Source organism: Halyomorpha halys, unplaced genomic scaffold, assembly GCF_000696795.3.
Source record: "Halyomorpha halys isolate HHAL.00 unplaced genomic scaffold, Hhal_1.1 Scaffold116.1, whole genome shotgun sequence".
NCBI lineage: Eukaryota > Metazoa > Arthropoda > Insecta > Hemiptera > Pentatomidae > Halyomorpha > Halyomorpha halys.
This window is the reverse complement of record NW_027105704.1, coordinates 896,346-908,783: the sequence shown is the minus strand read 5'-3', so window position 1 is coordinate 908,783 and position 12,438 is coordinate 896,346. Positions and strand designations below refer to the sequence as shown.

The window sequence follows — 12,438 nt, the reverse complement described above, 5'->3', positions numbered from 1 at the left end:
GAAGGTGAGCTCACCGTATTATTCACATGGAGAGTCTTCGGCAGTCTTGATCTCTTGTGTGCTGTGTGCGGACACAACACAATCCGTTTTGGCTGCATTGACTGAGATGTTTAAGTAGCTCAGTTTTTGAACAGTCTCAGAGCATACTGCTTCAGCCTGATGTAGAGCTGTCTCGGCGTTCATACTGCTGCTGTAGATGGCAATATCGTCAGCGTAAGCGGCGACCGTTGCCGTCTTGTAGTTCTTGCCAACCACATCAGCAGTATAAATTGAAAACAAGACTGGTGATAGGACTGCTCCTTGAGACACTCTGCAAGTCAGTGGGATAGATGTTGAGTGTTCTTCACGAACCCACACAGCGACGGTCCTGGTGTTTAGAAATGAGGCGATCACACCGTAGAGCTGTTCCGGGCACTCTAGATCCACGAGCTTACGACATAGAATGCCGTGAGACACGGAGTCGAATGCCTTTGTGTAGTCGATGGATATCATGGCCGTTGCCTCATTTCGGTTGAAGGTGGTATTTATCTCAGTCTGGAGTTTCATTAGGTGATGCTCTGTGCTGAGGCGAGCTTGGAAGCCGGTCTGTTCAAAAGGAATTACGGAGTGTTCATCGCAGAATTCCCGAAGGTAATTAAGAATGATCTTTTAAGCTCTGTTTGAGCTTAGATGACGTCCTTATAGCTTCAGCAATCTCACACAGTTTCAGTCGACGATCCTCCATGACACATAAGGTTGGCATGAATTTTCTTTGCATTCATACCTTTCTTTACAAAGTACTTAATCACTGCTCGAATCTCAGTTTTTTCCATTGTCACAAATCACTACGCATAAAACAACAACAAAGAGTCGTCACTATTATTGATTATTGCGCGGGATCCTCTTTGCTCTAGCACTGACATCTAGTGGTGATTCCGAGAATTGAGAAGATGAACTTTTCAAACCATCCTCGTACTTTGCCCTTTAATTGTATAAGTAAAAACCGAACCCTTTTGTGAAAGGGAATAACTCATTTTTTTTCTTACTTAAAAGAACTCAAAACATTTTTCGTATCTTAGTATTTACCACTTCTTATTCCCCCTGATTACTGTTGGCAGAGTCATCAATTTTGATTTTTTAACTTCCAGTTTTCATTTAAATAATAAAAAATAGTGGTGGAATAACTGTTTTGTTTTTTTTCTCTTGGACTTTTGGACGTATATAATTATAAAATCCATATTTATAAAAAAAATAAATTTTTTTTACTTACCCAATCTTTTGTCTCCATTAAACAGGTTTGTGAAGTATATTTCAGCATGCTGTGGTTGTATTTGTAACTTATAATCTTTGATTCTTATATATTTTTCTTTGTTTTTCTCGAACGTCTCAAAGCTTACTCTACTGTCGATTGTTACGTTGGCTGTTTAACATAAATGCACGTATAAATAAATGAGGATAAACATAATTATTTCAGAATTGTAATAATTGTTCTTTCTTACTGCACAAATAGGACACTTTTCCATTTCCTTTGATGGGTAAAATAAGAATCTTTCCTTCTATCTCGTAATCTCCTAGCAGTTTTATAAGTGGAAACGATAGAGTATGGTTCATCTGTTTTTTCTCATAGTCAAAGCTAGAAATTAAAGGCGAATCTTTAAAAATAGAAAAAAATTAGCGAAATCTATATAAAATAATAAATTCAACAACAATTATTTTCGTATATATTTTTTTTTTTTTATATATATAAATGTCATTTTGTTGTTAAGATTTTTGACGTCCTTTGTTTTGAGTACGTACTACAGTATCGATTTTAATTAAAACGTAGCTGTTCGTTCCAGTGAGCGCGAAATAAAAAAAAAAAAATTCAGTGACGGAGATTTAGGTAGGCAAATTAAAGTTCAGTGTACAAAGATTACTGTTATCTTCTTTCTTTTATCCAACTCTATTATGTAAAAGAGTAATTACAGAATCGATTTGAAGTGTGACCTTTGGTTTTTAAATTGGATGTTTCTTTTTCTCCACCTTCCATTGTGCTTTAGCAATCTTCCTCTGAACTCAGAGCACGAATCATTCGTTATCTCTAATTACTAAAGAATCACATTACGCTATATTCATTATTAATAAATCAAAATTTTTCCTCAGAATATATCTATCCTTATACTTATATATATATATAAAGTATATCAGAAAGATTTTCATTCGCATTGAACGTTTTTGGCATATAGGTACGAAAGTGGTTCTGTGTAGTAATCTTAGAGGTTGGGAATAATCGATCGAATCCTTAATCCGATTTCGATAAAATTTTAGAGGATCGGTGATACTCCAAATAATTAACAAAGGGTTCGTTAACAGAAAATTGTTCCAAGCAGATTTCTCGGAATTTATGTATGGTATAAAGCTTTAGTTTATTTGTGATACAAAGTATAATACGTATGTAGTAATATTATTTTTTTTAAAAAGTAGAACCCTTTTGGTACTACTAGGTAAATGGTGGAACCCTTACATTATGATTTGATATAGACAGAGTGTCAAATACCATCATTTAAGCACAAGCTAAGAAAATCTAAGATATGTGCACAAAATCTGTGTAAAATTGATGCAAAACCGATTTCTGAATAATTTTGCATAAACGTGAGGGACGTTGTATATATAGGAAGCTCTACTGATCTATGTACTTGATTGACGTTTTTTACTTTGGTATAAATTAATATTAAATATAAAACTTTTAAAAAAGTAATATTAAATTTAAATTATGTTTAGTTCATTCTCCATACTGTCATATATTTCTTTTGACCGTCATCTGGAAATATATCCCTAATTCAATTTAAGATCCTAAAATTTCGAAAACTTATGATTGCTCGTTATTTTTTATAAACAAATTTATTTATAAAAATTTTAATACCCCCTGTTTTAAAGGTTTGTAATTCTTTAAATTACAAATTTTATGTTGAAATAAATTCCACTGATTTATTGCTAATCTTCATATTAATTTAATTAAAGATAAGGAAAGTCCTAGAAAAAAAAGTCCAAATAAAATTTCCTTGATGTTTTGCATCATTTTCCTTTACAATGGCTTGTTCAGGTTTCAAAGAAAACAAAAAATGTTTTCTCAACAGTTTACATTAAATTTTCAATGCAAGAAAAAGTTTTGTACCAATATTATTAATGAAAAAGTGGTTATTATATTATAATACGTTTATTTATTTTTTGCAAAATTAAACTTCCTGAGATTGAAAAATCAAAAAATTATTTTATTTATACTATATGGCAATACTTATACTATATACTATATTGTATACTTTGTAAAAACAGCTATAAATTTTCAATGGATTTTATTGAAGAAATAGTAATTTAAAAAAAATAAAACTTACCTGAAATTGTCAATTGAATAGTTGCTTAAACCGTAAACATCAAGATCAGTTATTTTCTGATAAATTTGAAAGCTGTCACCATTTCCTTGTCTCATTTCTATTTTTTCTATTTTCATAGGTTCAATTGGTAGTAGGTTCAATGATGGTATCCCTAATCAAACAGAATTAATGTTATTTTTTAATAAGATATATTTTATTTATAAAGCAGTTTATTTTGTATTAGGCTCAAAGATATCAAATGGATAAGTTATACTATGCGATCATGTTCTCTATGGCTACTAATAATATTATGATTAAATATAAATTAATTGGTAAATGTAATTTAGATGACATACTATCAATTAAAGTAATCAGGAAAGTTTATAAATTAGAATATGTAGCGTTACCTTTAATTAATTTCCCTCGTAACTTTGTTAATGTATTTTTGATACACTCATTGAGTTTAGGATCTGATGTGTGACAGATGTCGAAGTAATCAGAAGCTGAAAAAAAATCAATTAATAAAATTTATATAATAATATATAATGTTTTGTACATATATTTTACATTGTAAATAATTAATCGATATTAAATTGAAGTGAAATTTGCACCTGGTCTTTAATTTGATATAAATTAAAAATTTATCTTGATACTTTTCTCGCATAACATATACATACATAGAGTAATATATAGTAATACATAATATATGCATACATTCCTATCTATATATCTCTATATTTGTTCCTAACATATTTAAAACAACTTTGAATTAAAAATTGAAGTAGTTGTGTTAGATCTGACTCCAATTGACCATGTGAGGAACTCTATAGCAGAAGCCCTCGGCAATACGTGCTCAAATAGGTACGGAGGTGCATAGACAGGATGAGTCTTACTCAGTACTCGGCGTAAGACCTTACAGGAAGATAACTTCGTTCTACAGGGTACTAGTCTGTAGGCACGACGTGGAATGTAAGCCCTGTCTGGGTACTCGCTGCAGGTCTTTAGGATAGGATTAAAGGTGTAGGGGATAGGAGGTAGCCATCAATAACTAGCGAGAAATAAGACCCATCATATTAAATAAAAGTTTGGAAGTGTGTACTGAATATGCTTCTTTGCTAAGTCCTCTCATAGGTAGCGCTACAAAGTCATAGGTTTTTTTTTTTCAATAAAAGTTAAAACAAAGACAAATTAAATAAATAAACTAGAGTCACACACGATCGCCACCTCACTTTCTCCCGCCATGTCAATGTGAGGCACAAGATGGCCCATTAGACGTCATATAGATTATACCTCTTTCTGAAATCACCACAGCTCTTCCTCAGGCTTAATTTGCAGATTTATAAAGCCGTCATAAGACCCACGCTGCTTTACGGTGCACCCCTTCTGTGACATTGTACAAGAGCACTCTCAATAAACTGCAGAGCTTTCAGAACTCGGTCCTTCGGCCAGTAGCAAGAGACATAGGAACACTGATATCCACGATGAACTCCAGCTTCCTTCTGTGCTGGAGTAAATTGGCCAGAGGCACATCAAGTTTTTTGATGGACTAAATGCTTGCACTAACCCACTGTTCAGGGATATCGCCCCTCCACCACGACTTGGGAAGTGGCAAGGAACTGTCCCCCTGGTAGATATTCTTGCTGATGGAAGGGTTCGGGCCTTGCAGTCTAAACCTACTATGATCATCACCAGCAAAGGGGAACCTTCCTGCTCACCATATAACTGAAGCACAATTGGCGCCTGTACCTCTCCGCACTCAGCGGACGCCCACTAATTCACCTTAAAATACCTTCAGGTAATAAAAGGATTCATCTTTTCATAATATAACTATTTATATTCTACTTGACTTTATAACTTCATTTTTCCACAGGAGAGTACGAAAAAAAAATTCACAACTTTCATAGTCAGTCGTCATAAATCAGTGTTTTCACCGATTTTTTAATATATTGTGTAAAGTAATGATAAATTAATTTTCAAAAGTTTTATTGAGATTTAAGGTCAAAATTTCATTAAATTTAGATTTTTCGTCCACCGTACTGAATTGGGTCATAAAATCAAATACATTTTATACACTTAAAAAAAAAGAAAATTAAAAACTATTTCGGCTATATGAACTTTTTAATTTAGAATATGTCTAGTGAGCAACTTTGTTCCACATTTATGTGCTATGAATTTTTTTTCAAAGAATACTATTTACTAAATAGTTGCAGAAAGTTCAAGGACAACCGGTCGAATGCATATTCATGTTTATGTAAGTGTCTGCATCAAGTAATTTATGAGAGAAAACCAATTTTAAGATTTACGATTTTTAGTGTCATGCCCATTAACGGTGTATGCCATGGCAATTGGTGTACCGTAGATTCCAAGATAGTACCGTAGTCTGAGGATGGCCTTCAGATTTTCCTAAAACTATAAGAGTTGTTATTAACTTTTACTCAAATTAACTCCAATCTATGGTTTACCTGTAATAAAAAATATATTAGGATATGTCACTATCCAATAAAAACAGCGATGTATTGAATTGCATAAACTCGAAAGTTAAAGCATCAGTAAACCATATTATGACTAAACAACATAGGTTTAATTTTTGAAAAAATCAAAATATTAGACTCTGAAAAAATCCTGGGTGAAATGTATATATATATAATCAAGAATATTGAGAAAACAATAAATTACAAAACTGATATAAAGAATTTGAATGAACTCTATGCAGATATGTTAAATAGAGTAATATTAAAACATCTATAGGATAGATTGAATAAGAAACGAAAGAATTAGGGAGGAGCTGAAAATTCCTGCTCTAAAATCAACCTTGGAAAAAAACAAAAACAGCTTAAGTAGTTCGGTCATATTTGTCGAATGAGCAAGTGGATGGAAAAATATAGCTACAAATGATTTCTAATAATCCATAAAATTAGAAATAATAATTTTTTAATAATTAGAATACAAATGCAATAAATTTTTACTTAGTGGTCTACTTACTACTTTTAATTTTAAGATTAAGTAAATAGCGGTGAGTATATTGAAGGGTAGTATGGCAATGGGAAAAAGTACCAAAGAGGACTTAGGATTATTCTTTACAACTTTAATGATGTACACAAGGCTATATTATTTTTAAATAGATGTATATTAATAATAATAAGTTTTATATTATTATTATATTAAGTGTTTTAAACATGATTTTAATGAATCGATTTTAATAAGAAACATGGAGTATGAGGATGGAAATCTTGCATGTATAAAAAAAAAAGATATTCTAAACTTATTAATTTATTGTTTTATGTCATTTAAAAAAAAATCAATTTAATTAATGTTAATATATCAATAATTTGTTTAGATTGAAATTGTAAATTTTTGTTCCGGAGATAGGGACCGAAACGTCAAATGAAATTTAAAATATATCTGTTGGAATAAAGATTAGTTTAATTTAATATATTTGAACGAAAATAAGATTTAATCAATCACGTCTTAGTACCATCAAATTTTCAAAATTGATTTAAATTGACCTCTTATATAATCGAACAAGAAAAAATACTTTAATTTAATTATTTTAAAATATTAAAGATTTATTTTTAATTGATAAGAAATTTCACAAAATTAGCTTTTACAGTTTTTCAATTTTAGGAATGAGTACAATTTTTTTTATACATAAGTTATGTAGAAAATTGATAAAGGTACCTAGTAAAGGCATACAGATAAAGGTAAGAAAACTGAAGTGCTATTTAAGTTTGTAAGTTTGTATTTTTAGGAGATTTAATTTATGTATCTCAAGTATCTACTTTTATATATGGGGTTAAAAAAAACAATGATTTTCTTATGGCATTTCGATTATTTTTCTTTCCATCTCCTTCCTCATATCCTCCTCCTTCAACCCCTTTTTTTTCGTATCCCCCGACGAAATAAGTAATTGAATCCATACATACACGTAGGTACATGTATATCTAGTGCTTTGTAATTCCTTCGAGTGCCTTGTGGCATTTTAAGGTGATGTGCGTGGGTCTAGGTGGTGTTGCGGTGGGTTATGCCAGTTGAACCATCCCTTTTAAAACGGGAAGAGGAAAAATTAACGTAATTAAATTAAGCAATATTTATAAAGTAGCTTAAATTGGAAAACGATGTATATATATAAAAAAAAAACGTGGTCCTATCAAAAATTATATATTAAATCTATACTTTAATCCATTCATGCTCATAAAAAGTTACCTTTCTTTAATGTAGCTGCATGAACTGCAACTAAGAGAAAAGCAGGAACATATAATAAACTCGACCACATCTGGAAGGTGACTGCATCATTAATTAGCTCCCCTCCAATTATATTTAAAAAAAATTGCTACAGTTAAAAAATAAGAGAACGTGGAAAGGCCTTGAGATCACGTAACAATCTCGGGTTTGTAATGGTAAAAGAATTTTATATTTTAAAAAATATATGGATTATTCCTATATACATTATTTTAAAGTTTGAACACTAATCTTTTTATAACATGGTTTTTCATTTAGTTTTAATTCGGCTTTCAGCCAAATGTTCATTAAATTCAGGGAAAAAGTGACTTAATAGAGATTGTTTGCTAATTTTCTATTGTTATCGTGGTACCAGTTGGCATAGTAGACAAGAAATGCCACTTTTCAGTCTCAAAACGCCAATGCAATGAGATCAATCAGGTTGTATTTTTTTAAATTTCGACTTCATAAATAAATCTGAAGAGACCTTAATGAATTTGAAGAAAAGGGGGATACGACAATTTAATAAAAATGTCTAACTAATGTTCAACCTTTGTAATGGTGCAGATAATAACTAAAATAAACGTAACTATTTGTAAAAAAAAAAGAGACCTTACTTTTTAAATTACCCTCATATTAATAGTAGTTCAGTTGTAATGCAAACAAAAGTTTTAGAAACACGTTTAATAGATATATTAAATTTCTTAAAAGTAATTAATGACTTAAAAATTCCAAAAATATTAAGTAATAATATTGTAGTAATAACAATATACTCAGCTTAAAGCAAATAATATACATAATTCATTTTTGTTAGTTAATAATCAACCCTATATTAAAGATTTATACCTACAGTAACAATAACAGTACTGTTTATAACTTATAAAGAAAATACCCTTCAGTGTAATAAATATGTCCCTGAGTATATATGTATATCGGTATTACGGTATTATAATGAGTGAATATCACGGGCTTAGAAGCGAAAAGATCATTCTAGACCAGATCTTCGTCCCGATACAGATACTTGAAAAATGATGGGAAGTAGATCAGGATGTGCCTTATTTGTCGATCCCAGAGCAGCTTGTGATTCCTTAGACAGAAACTGTCTTTGGAAGATCATGATCGAGATGGGAATCCACGGAAAGATGATTAAGATTGACAAAAGCGAGTACAAATGATCCTAAATGCAGAGTCCTGTATATATATATATAAATATAATATAATACAAAGTTTGTGTTTAAATATAATATAAAAATAAAATATAAAATTATTATTATCAAGTGCCGATTTTCGCAAGAGCTAAGTGATAAGTTCAAACTCAAAACAGTAGGAAAAATTTTAATATTATAAAACTTGATCAGTGATCGATTGATCAGCAAAACTAAGGAACAAGAAGATAAACATTTAAAAAGAAAATAGAATAGAAGAGAATAGAAATAAAATAGAATTTGAAATAAATGATTAGAGATACTTTCTGGAGTGGTAATTTCGAAAAAAAACAAAACATTTAAGCAGAATTTGAAATAAATGATTACAGATACTTTCCGGAATGGTGATTTAAAAAGAAAAAAAAACAAACAGAAATAAGCAGAATTTGAAATAAATGATTACAGATGCTTTCCGGAGTGGTAATTTTGAAAAATAAATTAAAAAGAAAAAACAGAATTAAACAGAATTTGAAATAAATGATTACGGATGCTTTCCAGAGTGGTAATTTAAAAAAAAAAATAAAAATAAAAAACAGAAATAAGTAGAATTTGAAATAAATGATTACAGATACTTTCCGGAGTGGTGATTTAAAAAAAAACATTTAAAAAGAAAAATCAGAAATAAGCAAAATTTGAAACAAATTATTTCAAATACTTCTCGGAATGATATTTTTGAAAATACGTAGATCATAGTATTGTAACTGTGGTATCAATGAAGATGAAAAAGTTTGAAAACGGCTATTAGGATAGATAGGTCGGAAAGTTACAAAATCTGAAATATATATATGTATAATAAAAAATCAAACTATAGGTTATTATTCTATAATTTTATATTCATAAAAGTGGGGTTAGTGTGGCTTATAAGGGTTTTTTTTCCTTAGTCTTTTTGATTGATATTTAATAATAAAAAAATTAATCTCGTCATAAAAATTAGAAATAAACAACCGAAATAAAGTTGTTTACAATTAAAATATTTCTTAATATTGTCGGGAAAATCTAGTCATAAATGATGGGAACTGGGGGAAATTTTTCCTTCCTCGACACCATATAAATTGTTCTACTTTCACCCCTGGGTATATTCCTATAGAAAATGTATTTTGAAAACCTGCCTATATTAATAACTTATTATAGTATTTTATTTCCATACCTAACAATATAAAAAATAGTTGTATTCGATCTGCTAAGTAGTTACCTTTCTTCTGTGGAGCTGCATGTACTGCAACCAGAAGTATTGCAGGAACATAGAATGAACTCGACCACATCTGGAAGGAGACTGGACGATGATGATCAAATCCCTTCCAATGTAATCATATAAAATTGTTAAAATAAGGAAATAAGACCATAACTTCGGTAGGCCTTGAGATCACGTAATGATCCAGGATTTGTGTTGGCGAGTGAGAAAATAATAAGTGTTATCTGATTAATGGGTTGCAGCTCTTCTGAGATGGGGTTGATGTAACAATGCTATGATTACTCTAGGTGGTTTCTTTATTTTTTACTTTATAATGTCAGAATATAGCTCCAATTTTGAATATTCGGAAAAACCATCATCGTGCCTAGGGTCCCTCTATATGATTCAAATCTGGCACAGTTCCAAGTTTGCAAGATGAATTAAAAGCAAAAAATATCAGGTCTGTGCACGTGGGAAGTTACTTAATAATGAATCACGGAAAAAGTATATTAGAAGTTCATGTACTGCCTAACCACACAAAAGACCTTGACATTAGGTTTTCTAAAGCTCCACTGGATTATGTAAGTTGAAACGTTAAATTTAATTAAGCAGCACTTTGGTCTATCAGCGTCAGAGGTGATATTATTTTTCTTGTTTTCTAATATCTTATAAACAAAATACATCTAAAGTGTTCTCTGCCTGTCAATTTTTTTATCTTAACTTCACGAAAAAAGTGCTAAACTGATATCGAAGAAACTTTTTCTATTAGTTCATTAATTTATCATATATTAAATAATTGATGGGAGCTAAATAATTCATTTAAAAACACAACTTCTGATTCTTTACATCAATTTTTTTTATATCCATAGTTTCAGCTCTTATAAAACAAACTTTTTTTGGGAAACAAAAATACAAAGATGAGGCCTATATTAACAAGGATACAGCAAAGAGTGTTTGTATTGGACTTGAAGCTAAGTCCAATGCCAAGGTGTGACGTGTGACAAGATTCAGCAAATATTTCAGTTTATTTGAGATGAAATACATTATAAATATTAACATATTTATTTTAGATATGTTATGAATTCTTTGTAATAATATTGCTAGCTTTGAATTTTTCGAAAAAAAAAAATATTTTAGATTTCTGTAATTTTCATAAAATATCACAAGCATGGTTTTAAGGGAGCAAAGTGGGTGAATTAATATTCATTAAAAAATGAATATTCCTTTACTAATCAAAACGAAAAGTACAGTTCTGAGTAATAAGAAACAATATAACAATACCAAAAAATACTTGCTAGTAAATGTAAAAATTAAAAGTTAACATAAAATAACAAAACCGTTATTAACACAAAAAATGGTAATTGTTAAAATTATACAATTTTTGGTTGTGTACGTGTATGTGTATTTCTTCTCTGGTGCTCCTGAAGCACAATTTCGGACCTGGCCTGGCTGTGAAGAAAGACGCGAAGTAGATGAAGAGAGAGAACGTACAGCCTCTTTTTTTACCTCCTGGCAAGCCATTTCTGGCATACAGGGTGTGGAAACACTGGGTTAGTGCGATGGTTCTGCGCATGTCACTCCAATAATCAACAATTTATTCTTTATTTCCTTATTATAAAATTAACTGTGGGGCTCTATTTAATTTATGGGATCATAAAATTTGTTCATTTGAGCTATGGTATAGCCGGGCGTACGGTTGAATGTCTTACTAATGGGTCTGCACCTTATCCAACTGCATCTGCCCCGTAGGTCCAGCCCTTCTGGTCCACTTCCATCTGGTGCCTCCGTCATTACACCAGCCTTCCTGGTCTTAGTCTGCGTCTGCATTTTTTCTTGGTGGCTCGCCGATGCCAAGTGGTCGAGCCCTTCTCAACGAAAAGTGCATTGAACCCATATCCTTCTTCCACTCGTAGATAATCTCCTTGAAGAAAGGATAATTATCTTCTTCCACCAGCCGGACGAAGTCCATCCCGTCCATGGCCGTACCATACCAGAGAGATTAAAGACGTTCGTATACTGTGACTACACTTTCCCTATCCTTTGATGTCCAAAAATTCTTTAGAGAGGTAGCCGGTAGCAAACACAAATCCTCCTCTAGGTCCTCTAACCTAACTTGTTACAACATTAGGAGTATAACATGACGAACAAGAGAGGAAAGAATAAACTGAAGCAAACTACATGTTTTTTATAATGCTCGTGACATAAACAAAACACTATTTTTTTAAAAATTTATTTAATACATTTTTAGTACATTTTTCAACTTTGCGGGTAATTGTTGAGTAACGGTCAATTAAGGATAAAATGACTTTATGTTGTATGTTGAGTTCGCAATGTCGCAGTACTTCTTGAACTTATTTTTCTACTTAATCCTTTGTCACTTTTAATATTGCTAACAAGTTACTGTTTTTCCTCATGTGACGGCTTCAGAAAATAGACGTAGCTTGACTATTTGGGACCAGGAACATATTTTTTTGAAGCCTGGAATGGATATAATTTTAGGACCATGGGCGGATTT

At 31.1% G+C, this 12,438-nt stretch overlaps 1 protein-coding gene across 2 annotated transcripts in view; it reads right to left on the bottom strand.

The window, feature by feature from the left end:
• The window catches only part of LOC106677965 (protein takeout), a 13,834-nt gene extending 3,779 nt beyond the window's left edge, over positions 1–10,055 (bottom strand). Inside the window, exons 1-5 of one of the 2 annotated variants that reach the window (XM_014416195.3) lie at positions 9,945–10,055; positions 3,737–3,832; positions 3,351–3,501; positions 1,479–1,612; positions 1,250–1,399 (exon numbers count right to left, since the gene is read on the bottom strand). In XM_014416195.3, coding sequence (XP_014271681.1) covers positions 1,250–1,399; positions 1,479–1,612; positions 3,351–3,501; positions 3,737–3,832; positions 9,945–10,014 — 601 coding nt within the window. In that variant the 5' untranslated portion in view covers positions 10,015–10,055. Of the gene's footprint in view, positions 1–1,249; positions 1,400–1,478; positions 1,613–3,350; positions 3,502–3,736; positions 3,833–7,532; positions 7,631–9,944 lie in introns of those variants that run through there. The other variant, XM_014416196.3, reaches the window with a different exon arrangement.
• Positions 10,056–12,438: the final 2,383 nt, after the last annotated feature.